The sequence below is a fragment of the Astyanax mexicanus genome, chromosome 18 (assembly GCF_023375975.1).
Source record: "Astyanax mexicanus isolate ESR-SI-001 chromosome 18, AstMex3_surface, whole genome shotgun sequence".
NCBI lineage: Eukaryota > Metazoa > Chordata > Actinopteri > Characiformes > Acestrorhamphidae > Astyanax > Astyanax mexicanus.
In genome coordinates, this window is record NC_064425.1 from 38,162,255 (window position 1) to 38,181,151 (window position 18,897).

At 46.2% G+C, this 18,897-nt stretch overlaps 2 protein-coding genes across 10 annotated transcripts in view; one reads left to right on the forward strand and one right to left on the reverse strand.

The window, feature by feature from the left end:
• wdfy1 (WD repeat and FYVE domain containing 1) overlaps window positions 1-18,897 on the reverse strand; it is a 1,176,431-nt gene that overhangs the window by 988,476 nt on the left and 169,058 nt on the right. The window lies entirely within an intron of this gene.
• The window catches only part of acsl3a (acyl-CoA synthetase long chain family member 3a), a 190,618-nt gene that overhangs the window by 124,097 nt on the left and 47,624 nt on the right, over window positions 1-18,897 (forward strand). The window contains exon 3 of the mRNA XM_007237467.4: window positions 17,933-18,110. Coding sequence (XP_007237529.3) covers window positions 17,933-18,110 — 178 coding nt within the window. The remainder of the gene's footprint in view (window positions 1-17,932; window positions 18,111-18,897) is intronic.

Consider the following 18,897-nt stretch of genomic DNA (forward strand, 5'->3'; position numbering starts at 1 on the left):
GGTTGCTAGGTGGTTGCTAAGGTGTTGCTAGGCGGTTGCTAAGGTGTTGCTAGGTGGTTGCTAGGTGGTTGCTAAGGTGTTGCTAGGCGGTTGCTAGGTGGTTGCTAAGGTGTTGCTAGGCGGTTGCTAAGGTGTTGCTAGGTGGTTGCTAAGGTGTTGCTAGGCGGTTGCTAAGGTGTTGCTATGGTATCCGGGGTGGTTGCTAAGGTGTTGCTAGGTGGTTGCTAGGGTGTTGCTAGGCGGTTGCTAAGGTGTTGCTATGGTATCCGGGGTGGTTGCTACGGTGTTGCTAGGTGGTTGCTAGGTGGTTGCTAGGCGGTTGCTAAGGTGTTGCTATGGTATCCGGGGTGGTTGCTAAGGTGTTGCTAGGCGGTTGCTAAGGTGTTGCTATGGTATCCGGGGTGGTTGCTAAGGTGTTGCTAGGTGGTTGCTAGGTGGTTGCTAAGGTGTTGCTAGGCGGTTGCTAAGGTGTTGCTATGGTATCCGGGGTGGTTGCTAAGGTGTTGCTAGGTGGTTGCTAAGGTGTTGCTAGGCGGTTACTAAGGTGTTGCTATGGTATCCGGGGTGGTTGCTAAGGTGTTGCTAAGTGGTTGCTAGGTGGTTGCTAGGGTGTTGCTAGGCGGTTGCTAAGGTGTTGCTATGGTATCCGGGGTGGTTGCTAAGGTGTTGCTAGGCGGTTGCTAAGGTGTTGCTATGGTATCCGGGGTGGTTGCTAAGGTGTTGCTAGGTGGTTGCTAGGGTGTTGCTAGGCGGTTGCTAAGGTGTTGCTATCGTATCCGGGGTGGTTGCTAAGGTGTTGCTAGGTGGTTGCTAGGTGGTTGCTAGGGTGTTGCTATGGTATCTCGGGTGGTTGCTAAGGTGTTGCTAGGTGGTTGCTAGGTGGTTGCTAAGGTGTTGCTAGGCGGTTGCTAAGGTGTTGCTATGGTATCCGGGGTAGTTGCTAAGGTGTTGCTAGGTGGTTGCTAAGGTGTTGCTAGGCGGTTGCTAAGGTGTTGCTATGGTATCCGGGGTGGTTGCTAAGGTGTTGCTAGGTGGTTGCTAGGTGGTTGCTAGGGTGTTGCTAGGCGGTTGCTAAGGTGTTGCTATGGTATCTGTGGTGGTTGCTAAGGTGTTGCTAGGTGGTTGCTAAGGTGTTGCTATGGTATCTGTGGTGGTTGTTATGGTGTTTCTAGGTGGTTGCTAGGTGATGTATATGCATAAATTAGATTAAATGGTGTTTGCACGTTGCTACGCAACGTGCAAATACATCAATCAGCTATGCACGCTAGGTTGCTCTGGCCATTCGGGGGTGTCCAAACTTTTGACCAATAGCTGCTTTATCCAATAGCTCCTCCGTACACTCACTATACTGGTGAACTGGCTCGGGGGGCCGGGGTGTCCAAACTTTTGACCAATAGCTGCTTTATCCAATAGCTCCTCCATACACTCACTATACTTGTGAACTGGCTGGGGGGGCCAGGGTGTCCAAACTTTTGACCTAATGGTGTTTTATCCCATAGCTGCTCCATTACACACAGTACTGGAGTTCTAGCTACCTGTCCTTCGATCTAGCTGCCGTCCTCCGATTGGCCCCATTCATTCCAATGGGGCCACTTCGTACGACAATTGTACGAAATCCGTACGACGTAACTTTTCGTAACGCATATTTTCGGAAAGAGCTCAATAAGTTCTACAGGTCCTCAATTGGTTTCATCTTCGTATTTCAAAAGTTGCGACGTCCACGGGCGTGCAAAGTTCTGGCCATTCATTTTCAATGGGCAAAAAAACGCGTACTTACGAAGTTTTTACGAAAAACGTAAGTCCGATCGGAAAGCTGTATACAAGCCCACCATTCCCGATAAGGACGCACGTTTTCTCTTTTGGACGAAGTCGATATTTCGAAAACTGCGGCACTAGTTAACCGGACAAAAAACAGGTGGAATAATAATAATAACTAGATTGCAGTTCCTACAGAAACTGCGAGTGTGATTGCAGTGCTGGCTGGTATCTACTATGGTGTTGCTAAGGTGTTGCTAAGTGGTTGCTAAGGTGTGGCTATGGTATCCGGGGTGGTTGCTAAGGTGTTGCTAAGTGGTTGCTAGGTGGTTGCTAAGGTGTTGCTAGGCGGTTGCTAAGGTGTTGCTAGGTGGTTGCTAGGTGGTTGCTAAGGTGTTGCTAGGCGGTTGCTAGGTGGTTGCTAAGGTGTTGCTAGGCGGTTGCTAAGGTGTTGCTAGGTGGTTGCTAAGGTGTTGCTAGGCGGTTGCTAAGGTGTTGCTATGGTATCCGGGGTGGTTGCTAAGGTGTTGCTAGGTGGTTGCTAGGGTGTTGCTAGGCGGTTGCTAAGGTGTTGCTATGGTATCCGGGGTGGTTGCTACGGTGTTGCTAGGTGGTTGCTAGGTGGTTGCTAGGCGGTTGCTAAGGTGTTGCTATGGTATCCGGGGTGGTTGCTAAGGTGTTGCTAGGCGGTTGCTAAGGTGTTGCTATGGTATCCGGGGTGGTTGCTAAGGTGTTGCTAGGTGGTTGCTAGGTGGTTGCTAAGGTGTTGCTAGGCGGTTGCTAAGGTGTTGCTATGGTATCCGGGGTGGTTGCTAAGGTGTTGCTAGGTGGTTGCTAAGGTGTTGCTAGGCGGTTACTAAGGTGTTGCTATGGTATCCGGGGTGGTTGCTAAGGTGTTGCTAAGTGGTTGCTAGGTGGTTGCTAGGGTGTTGCTAGGCGGTTGCTAAGGTGTTGCTATGGTATCCGGGGTGGTTGCTAAGGTGTTGCTAGGCGGTTGCTAAGGTGTTGCTATGGTATCCGGGGTGGTTGCTAAGGTGTTGCTAGGTGGTTGCTAGGGTGTTGCTAGGCGGTTGCTAAGGTGTTGCTATCGTATCCGGGGTGGTTGCTAAGGTGTTGCTAGGTGGTTGCTAGGTGGTTGCTAGGGTGTTGCTATGGTATCTCGGGTGGTTGCTAAGGTGTTGCTAGGTGGTTGCTAGGTGGTTGCTAAGGTGTTGCTAGGCGGTTGCTAAGGTGTTGCTATGGTATCCGGGGTAGTTGCTAAGGTGTTGCTAGGTGGTTGCTAAGGTGTTGCTAGGCGGTTGCTAAGGTGTTGCTATGGTATCCGGGGTGGTTGCTAAGGTGTTGCTAGGTGGTTGCTAGGTGGTTGCTAGGGTGTTGCTAGGCGGTTGCTAAGGTGTTGCTATGGTATCTGTGGTGGTTGCTAAGGTGTTGCTAGGTGGTTGCTAAGGTGTTGCTATGGTATCTGTGGTGGTTGTTATGGTGTTTCTAGGTGGTTGCTAGGTGATGTATATGCATAAATTAGATTAAATGGTGTTTGCACGTTGCTACGCAACGTGCAAATACATCAATCAGCTATGCACGCTAGGTTGCTCTGGCCATTCGGGGGTGTCCAAACTTTTGACCAATAGCTGCTTTATCCAATAGCTCCTCCGTACACTCACTATACTGGTGAACTGGCTCGGGGGGCCGGGGTGTCCAAACTTTTGACCAATAGCTGCTTTATCCAATAGCTCCTCCATACACTCACTATACTTGTGAACTGGCTGGGGGGGCCAGGGTGTCCAAACTTTTGACCTAATGGTGTTTTATCCCATAGCTGCTCCATTACACACAGTACTGGAGTTCTAGCTACCTGTCCTTCGATCTAGCTGCCGTCCTCCGATTGGCCCCATTCATTCCAATGGGGCCACTTCGTACGACAATTGTACGAAATCCGTACGACGTAACTTTTCGTAACGCATATTTTCGGAAAGAGCTCAATAAGTTCTACAGGTCCTCAATTGGTTTCATCTTCGTATTTCAAAAATTGCGACGTCCACGGGCGTGCAAAGTTCTGCCCATTCATTTTCAATGGTCAAAAAAACGCGTACTTACGAAGTTTTTACGAAAAACGTAAGTCCGATCGGAAAGCTGTATACAAGCCCACCATTCCCGATATGGACGCACATTTTCTCTTTTGAACGAAGTCGATATTTCGAAAACTGCGGCACTAGTTAACCGGACAAAAAACAGGTGGAATAATAATAAGAAACAGACTTAAGAAGATCAATACTGTGATTGCATTACTGCAATCACACTAATAACTAGATTGCAGTTCCTACAGAAACTGCGAGTGTGATTGCAGAGCTGACCGGGGTACCCAAACTTTTGACCAGTTGCTCCATTACACACAGTACTGGGGCCCTGGGGTGTCCAAACTTTTGACCCGTGGCTCCATTACACAGTACTGGGGCTCTGGGGTGTCCAAACTTTTGACCCGTGACTCCATTACACACAGTACTGGGGCTCTGGGGTGTCCAAACTTTTGACCCGTGACTCCATTACACACAGTACTGGGGCTCTGGGGTGTCCAAACTTTTGACCCGTGGCTCCATTACACACAGTACTGGGGCTCTGGGGTGTCCAAACTTTTGACCCGTGGCTCCATTACACACAGTACTGGGGCTCTGGGGTGTCCAAACTTTTGACCCGTGGCTCCATTACACACAGTACTGGGGGGCTGGGGTGTCCAAACTTTTGACCCGTGGCTCCATTACACACAGTACTGGGGGGCTGGGGTGTCCAAACTTTTGACCCGTGGCTCCATTACACACAGTACTGGGGCTCTGGGGTGTCCAAACTTTTGACCCGTGGCTCCATTACACACAGTACTGGGGGGCCGGGGTGTCCAAACTTTTGACCTAATGCTGTTTTATCCCATAGCTGCTCCATTACACACAGTACTGGAGTTCTAGCTACCTGTCCTTCGATCTAGCTGCCGTCCTCCGATTGGCCCCATTCATTCCAATGGGGCCACTTCGTACGACATTCGTACGAAATCCGTATGTCGTAACGTTTCGTAACGCATATTTTCGGAAAGAGCTCAATAAGTTCTACAGGTCCTCAATTGGTTTCATCTTCGTATTTCAAAAATTGCGACGTCCACGGGCGTGCAAAGTTCTGCCCATTCATTGTCAATGGCCAAAAAAACGCGTACTTACGAAGTTTTTACGAAAAACGTAAGTCCGATCGGAAAGCTGTATACAAGCCCACCATTCCCGATATGGACGCACGTTTTCTCTTTTGAACGAAGTCGATATTTCGAAAACTGCGGCACTAGTTAACCGGACAAAAAACAGGTGGAATAATAATAATAATAATAAGAAGAAGAAGAAGAAGAACTAGATTGCAGTTCCTACAGAAACTGCGAGTGTGATTGCAGTGCTGGCTGGTATCTGCTGTGGTGTTGCTAAGGTGTTGCTAAGTGGTTGCTAAGGTGTGGCTATGGTATCCGTGGTGGTTGCTAAGGTGTTGCTAAGTGGTTGCTAGGTGGTTGCTAAGGTGTTGCTAGGCGGTTGCTAAGGTGTTGCTATGGTATCTGGGGTGGTTGCTAAGGTGTTGCTAGGTGGTTGCTAAGGTGTTGCTAGGCGGTTGCTAAGGTGTTGCTATGGTATCCGGGGTGGTTGCTAAGGTGTTGCTAGGTGGTTGCTAGGTGGTTGCTAAGGTGTTGCTAGGCGGTTGCTAAGGTGTTGCTATGGTATCCGGGGTGGTTGCTAAGGTGTTGCTAGGTGGTTGCTAGGTGGTTGCTAAGGTGTTGCTAGGCGGTTGCTAAGGTGTTGCTATGGTATCCGGGGTGGTTGCTAAGGTGTTGCTAGGTGGTTGCTAGGGTGTTGCTAGGCGGTTGCTAAGGTGTTGCTATGGTATCCGGGGTGGTTGCTAAGGTGTTGCTAGGTGGTTGCTAGGTGGTTGCTAAGGTGTTGCTAGGCGGTTGCTAAGGTGTTGCTATGGTATCCGGGGTGGTTGCTAAGGTGTTGCTAGGTGGTTGCTAGGTGGTTGCTAAGGTGTTGCTAGGCGGTTGCTAAGGTGTTGCTAGGGTATCCGGGGTGGTTGCTAAGGTGTTGCTAGGTGGTTGCTAGGGTGTGGCTAGGCGGTTGCTAAGGTGTTGCTATGGTATCCGGGGTGGTTGCTAAGGTGTTGCTAGGTGGTTGCTAGGTGGTTGCTAGGGTGTTGCTAGGCGGTTGCTAAGGTATCCAGGGTGGTTGCTATGGTGTTGCTAAGTGGTTGGTAGGTCACTCCTAAGCTGTTGCTAGGCGGTTGCTAAGGTGTTGCTATGGTATCCGGGGTGGTTGCTAAGGTGTTGCTAGGTGGTTGCTAGGTGGTTGCTAAGGTGTTGCTAGGTGGTTGCTAGGTGATGTATATGCATAAATTAGATTAAATGGTGTTTGCACGTTGCTACGCAACGTGCAAATACATCAATCAGCTATGCACGCTAGGTTGCTCTGGCCGTTCGGGGGTGTCCAAACTTTTGACCCGTGGCTCCATTACACACAGTACTGGGGCTCTGGGGTGTCCAAACTTTTGACCCGTGGCTTCATTACACACAGTACTGGGGGGCCGGGGTGTCCAAACTTTTGACCTAATGCTGTTTTATCCCATAGCTGCTCCATACACTCACAGTACTGGAGTTCTAGCTACCTGTCCTTCGATCTAGCTGCCGTCCTCCGATTGGCCCCATTCATTCCAATGGGGCCACTTCGTACGACAATCGTACGAAATCCGTACGTCGTAACTTTTCGTAACGCATATTTTCGGAAAGAGCTCAATAAGTTCTACAGGTCCTCAATTGGTTTCATCTTCGTATTTCAAAAATTGCGACGTCCACGGGCGTGCAAAGTTCTGCCCATTCATTTTCAATGGGCAAAAAAACGCGTACTTACGAAGTTTTTACGAAAAACGTAAGTCCGATCGGAAAGCTGTATACAAGCCCACCATTCCCGATATGGACGCACGTTTTCTCTTTTGAACGAAGTCGATATTTCGAAAACTGCGGCACTAGTTAACCGGACAAAAAACAGGTGGAATAATAATAAGAATAAGACTTAAGAATAACAGTACTGTGATTGCATACTGCAATCACACTAATAAGACTTAAGAAGAACAATACTGTGATTGCATTACTGCAATCACACTAATAATAATAAGAATAAGACTTAAGAAGAACAGTACTGTGATTGCATACTGCAATCACACTAATAACTAGATTGCAGTTCCTACAGAAACTGCGAGTGTGATTGCAGTGCTGGCTGGTATCTGCTATGGTGTTGCTAAGGTGTTGCTATGGTATCCGGGGTGGTTGCTAAGGTGTTGCTAAGTGGTTGCTAAGGTGTTGCTAGGCGGTTGCTAAGGTGTTGCTATGGTATCCGGGGTGGTTGCTAAGGTGTTGCTAGGTGGTTGCTAGGGTGTTGCTAGGCGGTTGCTAAGGTGTTGCTATGGTATCCGGGGTGGTTGCTAAGGTGTTGCTAGGTGGTTGCTAGGTGGTTGCTAGGGTGTTGCTAGGCGGTTGCTAAGGTGTTGCTATGGTATCCGGGGTGGTTGCTAAGGTGTTGCTAGGTGGTTGCTATGGTGTTGCTAGGCGGTTGCTAAGGTGTTGCTAGGTGGTTGCTAGGTGGTTGCTAGGGTGTTGCTAGGCGGTTGCTAAGGTGTTGCTATGGTATCCGGGGTGGTTGCTAAGGTGTTGCTAGGTGGTTGCTAGGGTGTTGCTAGGCGGTTGCTAAGGTGTTGCTATGGTATCCGGGGTGGTTGCTAAGGTGTTGCTAGGTGGTTGCTAGGTGGTTGCTAGGGTGTTGCTAGGCGGTTGCTAAGGTGTTGCTATGGTATCCGGGGTGGTTGCTAAGGTGTTGCTAGGTGGTTGCTAGGGTGTTGCTAGGCGGTTGCTAAGGTGTTGCTATGGTATCCGGGGTGGTTGCTAAGGTGTTGCTAGGTGGTTGCTAGGTGGTTGCTAGGGTGTTGCTAGGCGGTTGCTAAGGTGTTGCTATGGTATCCGGGGTGGTTGCTAAGGTGTTGCTAGGTGGTTGCTAGGTGGTTGCTAGGGTGTTGCTAGGCGGTTGCTAAGGTGTTGCTATGGTATCCAGGGTGGTTGCTAAGGTGTTGCTAGGTGGTTGCTAGGTGGTTGCTAAGGTGTTGCTAGCCGGTTGCTAAGGTGTTGCTATGGTATCTGGGGTGGTTGCTAAGGTGTTGCTAGGTGGTTGCTAGGTGGTTGCTAAGGTGTTGCTAGGCGGTTGCTAAGGTGTTGCTATGGTATCCGGGGTGGTTGCTAAGGTGTTGCTAGGTGGTTGCTAGGTGGTTGCTAGGGTGTTGCTAGGCGGTTGCTAAGGTGTTGCTATGGTATCCGTGGTGGTTGCTAAGGTGTTGCTAGGTGGTTGCTAGGTGGTTGCTAAGGTGTTGCTAGGCGGTTGCTAAGGTGTTGCTATGGTATCTGGGGTGGTTGCTAAGGTGTTGCTAGGTGGTTGCTAAGGTGTTGCTATGGTATCCGGGATGGTTGCTAAGGTGCTGCTAGGTGGTTGCTAGGTGGTTGCTAGGGTGTTGCTAGGCGGTTGCTAAGGTGTTGCTATGGTATCCGGTGTGGTTGCTAAGGTGTTGCTAGGCGGTTGCTAAGGTGTTGCTATGGTATCCGGGGTGGTTGCTAAGGTGTTGCTAGGTGGTTGCTAGGGTGTTGCTAGGCGGTTGCTAAGGTGTTGCTATGGTATCCGGGGTGGTTGCTAAGGTGTTGCTAGGTGGTTGCTAGGTATTGGCTAAGGTGTTGCTAGGCGGTTGCTAAGGTGTTGCTATGGTATCCAGGGTGGTTGCTAAGGTGTTGCTAGGTGGTTGCTAGGTGGTTGCTAAGGTGTTGCTAGGCGGTTGCTAAGGTGTTGCTATGGTATCCGGGGTGGTTGCTAAGGTGTTGCTAGGTGGTTGCTAGGTATTGGCTAAGGTGTTGCTAGGCGGTTGCTAAGGTGTTGCTATGGTATCCAGGGTGGTTGCTAAGGTGTTGCTAGGTGGTTGCTAGGTGGTTGCTAAGGTGTTGCTAGGCGGTTGCTAAGGTGTTGCTATGGTATCCGGGGTGGTTGCTAAGGTGTTGCTAGGTGGTTGCTAGGTTGTTGCTAGGGTGTTGCTAGGCGGTTGCTAAGGTGTTGCTATGGTATCCGGGGTGGTTGCTAAGGTGTTGCTAGGTGGTTGCTAGGTGGTTGCTAGGGTGTTGCTAGGCGGTTGCTAAGGTGTTGCTATGGTATCCGGGGTGGTTGCTAAGGTGTTGCTAGGTGGTTGCTAAGGTGTTGCTAGGCGGTTGCTAAGGTGTTGCTATGGTATCCGGGGTGGTTGCTAAGGTGTTGCTAAGTGGTTGCTATGCGGTTGCTTAGGTGTTGCTAGGCGGTTGCTAGGCGGTTGCTAAGGTGTTGCTATGGTATCCGGGGTGGTTACTAAGGTGTTGCTAAGTGGTTGCTATGCGGTTGCTAAGGTGTTGCTAGGCGGTTGCTAAGGTGTTGCTATGGTATCCGGGGAGGTTGCTAAGGTGTTGCTAGGTGGTTGCTAAGGTGTTGCTAGGCGGTTGCTAAGGTGTTGCTATGGTATCTGTGGTGGTTGCTATGGTGTTTCTAGGTGGTTGCTAGGTGATTTATATGCATAAATTAGATTAAATGGTGTTTGCACGTTGCTACGCAACGTGCAAATACATCAATCATCTATGCACGCTAGGTTGCTCTGGCCGTTCGGGGGTGTCCAAACTTTTGACCCGTGGCTCCATTACACACAGTACTGGGGGGCCGGGGTGTCCAAACTTTTGACCCGTGGCTCCATTACACACAGTACTGGGGGGGGCCGGGGTGTCCAAACTTTTGACCTAACGCTGATTTATCCCATAGCTGCTCCATACACTCACAGTACTGGAGTTCTAGCTACCTGTCCTTCGATCTAGCTGCCGTCCTCCGATTGGCCCCATTCATTCCAATGGGGCCACTTCGTACGACATTCGTACGAAATCCGTACGTCGTAACTTTTCGTAACGCATATTTTCGGAAAGAGCTCAATAAGTTCTACAGGTCCTCAATTGGTTTTATCTTCGTATTTCAAAAATTGCGACGTCCACGGGCGTGCAAAGTTCTGCCCATTCATTTTCAATGGGCAAAAAAACGCGTACTTACGAAGTTTTTACGAAAAACGTAAGTCCGATCGGAAAGCTGTATACAAGCCCACCATTCCCGATATGGACGCACGTTTTCTCTTTTGAACGAAGTCGATATTTCGAAAACTGCGGCACTAGTTAACCGGACAAAAAACAGGTGGAATAATAATAATAATAAGAAGAATAAGACTTAAGAAGAACAATACTGTGATTGCATTACTGCAATCACACTAATAATAATAATAATAATAATAATAATAAGAATAAGACTTAAGAAGAACAATACTGTGATTGCATTACTGCAATCACACTAATAATAATAATAATAAGAAGAAGAAGAATAAGACTTAAGAAGAACAATACTGTGATTGCATTACTGCAATCACACTAATAAGAAGAAGAAGAAGAAGAATAAGACTTAAGAAGAACAATACTGTGATTGCATTACTGCAATCACACTAATAAAGGAGAATGGGAGACACTATGTGTACAATACAGCAGGGACACAAATAGACATACATGAGACAAAAAAGGTGCAGTGGTGTGGGGGAGGAATAGATATATAAATATAAGTAGAAATAAGTAAAAAAAAGATATATAATTATAATATAAAAGAGTGGGAGACACTATATGTTCAATACAGCAAGACACAATAAACATACGTAAATCAATAGTGCAATATTGATGGTGATTGAGATGGAATGACAGTAAAAATAGTAAATAACAGTAGTGCAAATACGGTATATGGTATATAGCTTAAGGCTGGTAAAGTGAATGGGTGCGTAAGTCCTTAAAGTTCACAGTTTAATTAAGTGGAATTAAAGTGCGTATTGACAGTGCAAGTATAGCAGTAGTGCAGGTGTTGTGTAGTGCAAGTCCGTTTGGAAGGGACCAGTACTTTGTGCATTGTAGTGCAGAGTTTCAGTACTTTATTAGTGGGGGGGGTCAGGATGCTGAGTGAGTGTGTGCTGGGGGCAGGATTGGGATCAGGGGTAGAGCAGGAAGAGAGTTCAGCATCCTCACAGCCTGATGGATGGGGCTGTCTCGCAGTCTGCTGGTCCTCGCCCCGAGACTCCGCAGTCTCCTCCCTGATGGCAGCAGGCTGAAGAAGCTGTGTAGTGGGGTGGGAGGGATCTCCTGCCAGACGGAGGGCTTTCCGTGTGAGGCGGGAGCTGTACAAGTCCTGAAGGGAGGGGAGAGAGGTGCCAACAATCTTCTCAGCTGCTCTCACGATGCGCTGGAGGGTCCTGCGGCAGGATGCTGTGCAGGCCCCGTACCACACGGTGAAACAGCTGGTCAGAATGCTCTCGATGGCCCCTCTGTAGAAGGTGGTCATGATGGGGGTGGGGACTCCAGCTCTTCTCAGCTTGCGGAGAAAGTAGAGACGCTGATTTGCCTTCCTGGTCAGTGACGCTGAGTTGGTGCTCCAGGAGAGGTCCTCTGTGACGTGCACACCCAGGAACTTGGTGCTGCTCACCCTCTCCACAGCAGTTCCATTGATGAACAGAGGGGTGTGCAGTGTGTGAGTTCTCCTGAAGTCCACAACAATCTCCTTGGTCTTCTCTGTGTTCAGAGAGAGATTGTTGTGTTTGCACCAGGAGGCCAGGCGGCTCACCTCGCTCCTGTAGTGTGACTCATCGTTGTTGCTGATGAGACCCACCACCGTCGTGTCATCCGCAAACTTGACGAAGAGGTTGGAGGTGTGTGCTGGTGTGCAATCGTGGGTCAGCAGAGTGAACAGAAGGGGGCTCAGCACACATCCTTGGGGAGCCCCTGTGTTCAGTGTGGTGATGCTGGATGTGCTGCTGCCAACCCGCACTGCCTGTGGTCTTCCAGTCAGGAAGTCTAACAGCCAGTTGCACAGTGAAGTGCTCAGCCCCAGACTGTCCAGTTTGTGTATGAGCTGTTGGGGGACGATTGTGTTGAATGCTGAGCTGAAGTCAACAAACAGCATTCTGACGTAGGTGTTCTTCTTGTCCAGGTGTGTGAGGGCTGAGTGGAGAACAGTGGAGATGGCATCATCAGTCGAGCGATTTGACCGATTAAGCAAACTGGTAGGGGTCCAGGGAGGGGGGGAGCAAAGACTTGATGTGATGCATGACTAGTCGTTCGAAGCACTTCTTGAGGATGGGGGTGAGTGCAACTGGACGATAGTCATTGAAACAGGATGGCGATGCCTTCTTTGGGACAGGGATGATGGTGGTGGCTTTGAAGCATGTGGGAACCACCGCCTGACTCAGAGAGGTGTTATAAATGTCAGTGTAAACCTCTGCGAGTTCCCAGGCACAGTCTCTCACCACACGGCCAGGAATGTTGTCAGGCCCAGGAGCTTTCCGAGCATTGATCCTGCTGAATGCTCTCCTCACACTGTCTGGGGACAGCGTCAGCACCTGGTCACCAGGAGGAAGGATGGATTTCTGGGCGGGTGTGTTGTTGAGTGGCTCGAACCTTGCGAAGAACCCATTCAGGTCGTTCAGCAGAGATGTGTCGCTGTCGCAGGTCTGTGGATGTGGTTTATAGCCTGTGATAGACTGGATACCCTGCCACAGGTTCCGTGTGTCTCTGCTGTCACTGAAGTGTTGGGAAATCTTCTTTGAGTACAGCCTCTTAGCTTTCCTGATCCCGCGGGACAGGTTGGCCCTGGCTGAACTCAAGCCTGCCTGGTCACCTGTTCTGAAGGCTGCATTTCTAGCCTTCAGGAGCTTGTGGACCTCTCCTGTCAGCCATGGTTTCTGATTCGCTCGAACAGTGACGGTCTTGAGGTCGGTTACATCATCAGTGCACTTGGTGATGTAGGCAGAGACAGTTTCTGTGTACTCCTGAATGTCTGTGGAGTTGTTGTGGGTGGCAGCCTCTCTGAACATATTCCAGTCTGTTGTGCTGAAACAGTCCTGAAGTGCCTCTGAGGAACCCTCTGGCCATACTCGTACCTGCTTAAGAACTGGTTTGGTGACTTTAACCAGTGGTCTGTAGGCTGGCATTAGCATAATGGTGAGGTGATCAGAGGCTCCCAGGTGGGGGAGGGGGGAGGCTCGGTAGGCTCCTCTGTGTGTAGTAAAGACCTGGTCCAATATGTTGTTTCCCCTGGTTGGAAAGTCTATGTGTTTAAAAAGTCCAGAAAACACACTCTTTGGGTCTGCATGGTTGAAATCTCCAGCCAGAATGAGAAAAGCATCTGGGTGCACTGTCTGCTGTTCACTGATGTACTGGTACAGTTCAGTCAGTGCTTCACTCCTCACGCTGTTGTTGGAGGTCGGAGGGATGTAAACAGCAGCGATCAGCACGGCGGAGAAATCTCTCGGTAGATAGAACGGACGGCACTTGATAATCATCAGTTCCACTACCGGTGAATCATCAGTTCTACCAAAGAATGCTTCGAGGACAACCATAAAGAAGAAGAATTAAGTTAATATTTTGAAATGGCCAAGTCTGTACACACAGTTTATAATATTTCCGGAACAGGAAAGCAGCCTACAGCAGAAACTAAATGTGAGCTGAATGAACAGTAAGCTGATTGTGAGTGTGATCAGTGCACACACTCAAGTCTTTCAGCTTAATCATTACAACACAGACTCCTCAGCTCACGTTTTAACATGTTTAAATGCTGATTGGTTCTTGGTAACAGTGACTGAAGCTTATTTACACAGTCTGAGCAGTCTTACACAATAAAACGTTTGGAATGTTAAGCTAAAGCTCTCCTTCAGTGTTTAGGGGTTAAAGCATTTCTGTGCTTGTGTGCTGTGCTCTTATCAGTCAGCAGAAATGAGGAACCTCCACTAAATTAAAGCAAAGATTTTCAGAAACTTTTCAGGTAATAAAACTGCCAGTACATTTTCCTTTTTTAACAGAAGGATTTTTTTTTTTTTACAGTGTAGCCAAATCAGACCGTCATGTCTGGGTTTGCAGTGTAGCTTAGTTTAATTGTAGACATATCTAATAAAGTATATTATTTTAAACTTAACCTCCATTTTTTGTTTCTACAAAAGTTTGCATTTTTTATATTAAATTGGTAGTAATAACTATGGATCTAGATCAGACTTAATACAATGTGCACATAAAAAAGAAGTCCTCCTGCAGATGGCACTGTCTTACTATTCTTGGTCAATGCAGTATTTTATGGAAACAGTAAAAGGTACAACTAAGGACACAGGAAGGTATGAGTGTATATCACATATGGTACAAACTAGAAATTACCTGCTTGACAGTAGCAAGTAATACACATTATATACATACATATATACGTATATATATATATATATATATATATATATATATATATATATATATATATATATATATATATATATATATATATATATACGCATATATATATATATATATATATATATATATATATATATATATATATATATATATATATATATATATACAGGTGCTGGTCAATGAATTAGAATAATTTGAAGTGCAATCATGAAATTCTTTGAATGCATTTTTTGTGCAGAAAGCAAATCAGGTGTTCACCGCACCTGTCCTACTCGTTAGACTAATCACAGAACTCGTTACCTGGAAAAAAATTTGCTCAGCTGAGCTTTCCAAAAGGCCCATTTAGGCCATTTAACTGACACTGTTGTTTTATTGAATTAGAATAATGGAGAAACCGTTTCATTGAATTAGAATAATTTTTATTATAATTACAATCATCACTTTCTCAGTATTTTGTGGCTGCCCCCTTGGCTTGTAGGACTGCCTGAAGTCTCCGCGGCATCGATTTGACCAGCTTGTCGCAAGTTTCCGCACTCACAGCTTCCCAGGCAGTGGCGATGTTCTGCTTCAGTTGGTCCAGCATAGTAGGCTTTCTGTCGCGAATTTTCCGCTTGACGATGGCCCAAAGGTTTTCAATGACATTGAGGTCAGGCGAGTTGGCCGGCCATGCCAAAACTTCAAGCTGTTTTTTAGTGAACCAATCTTTGGTCAACTTTGCTGCATGAGCCGGTGCAAGATCCTGTTGAAATATGAAGTCTTCTTCGCCGAACTGTTCCTCAACAGTCGGAATCAGGAACGTTTCCAGAACATCTTGATATACGGCAGCATTGACAGTCTTCTTGAGGAAGCAGAGTTTCCCTACACCTCGAGCGGACATGCATCCCCAGACCATAACGCTCTGGGGAAACTTGACGGATCTTTTCACGCACTCGTGGTTGTAGGTTTCGCCACCACAACGCCAGACACGAGGACCTTGGTCACCGAAGGAGATGCAGAAGCGTGATTCGTCACTGAAGACCACTTTCTGCCAGTCTTCAGCAGTCCACTCGCCGTGTTCTTTGGCCCACTTCAGCCGTTTCTCCATTTGTTTCTTGTTCAGCATCGGTTTTACTGCTGGAACGCGAGATTTGAAGCCGAGTTCGCGCAGACGACGGTAAGTGGTTGATCTGGAGACGTCAGCGCCGGTCTGCTTGTTCCTCAAGTCGGTGAGCTCGGAAGTGGTTGCTGACTGCGATCTTTCTCAGCTGCTTGTTGTCGCGAGCAGAAGTTTTTGGACGCCGGAACAGTTGGTGCGCTTGCTGCAGTTTTTCTTGAGAGCTTTGCAGACGGAAGACTGGCTGATGCCGAGCTGCTCAGCAATTTTAGTTTGGGTCAAGCCTTGTTGGCGAAGGGCTTGAATTTGAGCCACTATTCCGGTTGAGAGGTCGCGCTGCTTACCCATGATTGATTTTACAACTTAGAAATTCTACTCAACCCTGACTTACTGCACAGTGAACACTCTTCACAGAAAACAAAAATTCGAGCATTTATTCTAATTCAATGAAACGGTTTCTCCATTATTCTAATTCAATAAAACAACAGTGTCAGTTAAATGGCCTAAATGGGCCTTTTGGAAAGCTCAGCTGAGCAAATTTTTTTCCAGGTAACGAGTTCTGTGATTAGTCTAACGAGTAGGACAGGTGCGGTGAACACCTGATTTGCTTTCTGCACAAAAAATGCATTCAAAGAATTTCATGATTGCACTATTTCAAATTATTCTAATTCGTTGACCAGCACCTGTATATATATATATATATATATATATATATATATATATATATATATATATATATATATATATATATATATATATATATATTTATATATACCAATACATTTATTGGTATATTTAAAACAACGGGTGTTTTCTACATTTCCTTCTATATGATTGCAGACAGTGTGGCAGTAAAGCATTTATATTTTAAAATTAAAATGCATGTTGGCATCAGGTAAGTGATAAAGTGTTTTAAATTATGTTATATTGTATTGTTCTTTCTTCAACAATACAGGGTCAGTGTTTACATTGTTTTTTTATTGTCAATTTATTTTTTATATTTATTGTAGTTACTCTTAATAGTTTGTTTGCAGGTTACATGCACTAAATATGCTATACTTTACTTTTGTAGTAAACCTTTATTCTATTTGTATTTTTTGCTACACTAGTATTATTTTATACAAAATTAGGGTCTTTTGTAAATTTTATAAGGTTTTTCGAATTTTTGCTTCTGCTGAATCTATAAAACTCATATTTATTTTTAAAAGGTAATATTTATTTTGTTGGAGTAGTATCTTCTTGAATTTAATAAAAAAAATGTTTTGTCACCGCTCATGCATCTTTGACATCAAACTGCCGGCGCTCAGAGGGAGCAAAATTGGCCCTGCTCCCTCTGGGTGGGTAGATGGTGCTCTCTCCCCACATCACTTCTATGGTGATGTCCGCAGCACAGGGCGTCTGTGAGCTGATGTATCAGAACCGAGTCGCTGTGATGCTACTCAGCAATGCTGCATCAGCAGCAGCTCGAAAAGAAGAGGTGTCTGACTTAACATGTATCAGAGGAGGCATGTGTTAGTCTTTACCCTCCTGGTGTGTTGGAGCATCACTAGTGATAGGGGGACTCCTAATGAGTGGGTGGGGTAATTGGCTAGGTAAATCACCAAGAATATGGTTATCGTGAAAATACTGTAAAATATTGTAATATTATTAGAAGTGTTAGAACTACAGGCAGGCCAGTACCGTCTTAATCTGCAGTGATGCTTTTGTATGTGTGCAGCTTGTGGTTTTGCATTGGCTTGTTGAAATCTGTCCCTGTAAAAGATGTTGAATTGAAGGCAAGTTGCTCTAAGATCTCAGTGTATTTTGCTGCATTAATGATATATGGATTTACTCAAACATTTATAGTAAACTGGAGGTTCTCTGCACAATCTTTGCTCCTCAGAGACTCGTTTTGTGGATCCTTTTTATAAGTTTTTGGGTACCACTTTAAAATAAGACTACCCTTATAAAGGGTTTTTAAATGGTTTATAAATTAATAAAAGATTATTAAGTATTATTGATTAGGTTGTAAATGCCTTAAAACCAATGAAAAGCAGTTACAACACATCAGTTCAAAAGGCTACAGTGATCTGTTGTTTAGTTGAACAGTTGAGTGATTTAATTTATAGTAAATAGTTGAACATACTTACAAATATATTAATATGACAGGTTTAATGCTGATTGATGGAAAACACAAAGTAAGATCAGTATCTAGAAAGATCTGAGGTCTGACAGTAGAAATGAGTGTGGAGTCACTACTTTACCAATTGTTTAAATCACCATTGCCATTTCTTTTTTTTCTTTTTTTCCCCATTTTCTGCCCAATTAAGCACGGCCAATTACCCATCCCACTCACTAGGACTCCCCCTATCACTAGTAATGCTCCAACACACCAGGAGGGTGAAGACTAACACATGCTTCCTCCGATACATGTGAAGTCAGACACCGCCTTCTTTTCGAGCTGCTGCTGATGCAGAATTGCTGAGTAGCGTCACAGCGCACTCGGAGGAAATCGCAGCGACTCGGTTCTGATACACCAGCTCACAGATGCCCTGTGCTGCAGATATCACCCTAGGAGTGATGTGGGGAGAGAGCGCCATCTACCCACCCGGAGGGAGCAGGGCCAATTTTGCTCCCTATGAGCGCCGGCAGCTTGATGGCAAACTGATGATAACACAGTTTACTGTTAACATTGTGTTCTCTCTCTCTCTCTCTCTCTCTCTCTCTCTCTCTCTTTCTCTCTGTAGGTGGTATTGGGAGAGTATCGCTGGCTGTCGTTTGAGAAGGTGTATAGAGCAGCGAGTTCGTTTGGGAGTGGATTAGCTGCTCTGGGACAGAGACCCTACAAAAACATCGCCATCTTCTGTGAAACCAGAGCAGAGTGGATTATAGCAGCACAGGCGTGCTTCATGAACAACTTCCCATGTGAGTTTTACACACTATTAGTGCTTGACATTTCACAAATATGCTTGCCTCCTGCTTACTAAGCCTTTCAGGACTGCAATAATGCAATTTCAGTTGCAGCAGATGAACACAATGATATTTGAGAAGTGAAATGAAGTTTATAGGATTTACAGAAAGTGTGCAATAAATCTTTAAACTAAATTAGACAAGTTCATTGACCCTTGACTTACATTTACACAGGTGAATCCAATTATGAGAAAGGGTTTCAAAGATTTTCTTCTCTTTGCATCTTCTCTGAAGAGCGACCACATGGGAGTCTCAAAACACACAACTCTCAAATAACCTGAAAACAAAGATTGTTCAACATCATGGTTTAGAGGAAGAATACAAAAAGCTCAAATCTCAGAGATTTCAGCTGCAGTTTCCACTGTGAGGAACAGAGTGAGGAAATGGAAGAACCACAGACACAGTTCTAGTTAAGAGCTGAAGTGACAGAACAAGAAAAATCTCAGATAAGCAGAGGAGAAGGATGGAGAGAACAGTCATAGTCAACACACAGACCTCCAGAGCTCCAAACACGGAGTCACTGTGCATCGTTCACTATTCACTATTCAGCTCACTTTACACAGGGAGAGGCTGTATGGGAGAGAAATGCAGAAAAAGCCTATTCTGAGCACACGCCACAAACAGAGTCACTTGAGGTATGCTAAAACTAAAGCACATTTGTAGAAGTCAGTTTCATTTTAGAATAAAGTTCTGTGGACTGATGAAACTAATATTAAAGAGTTATTTGGAGGGTGGTTATTTA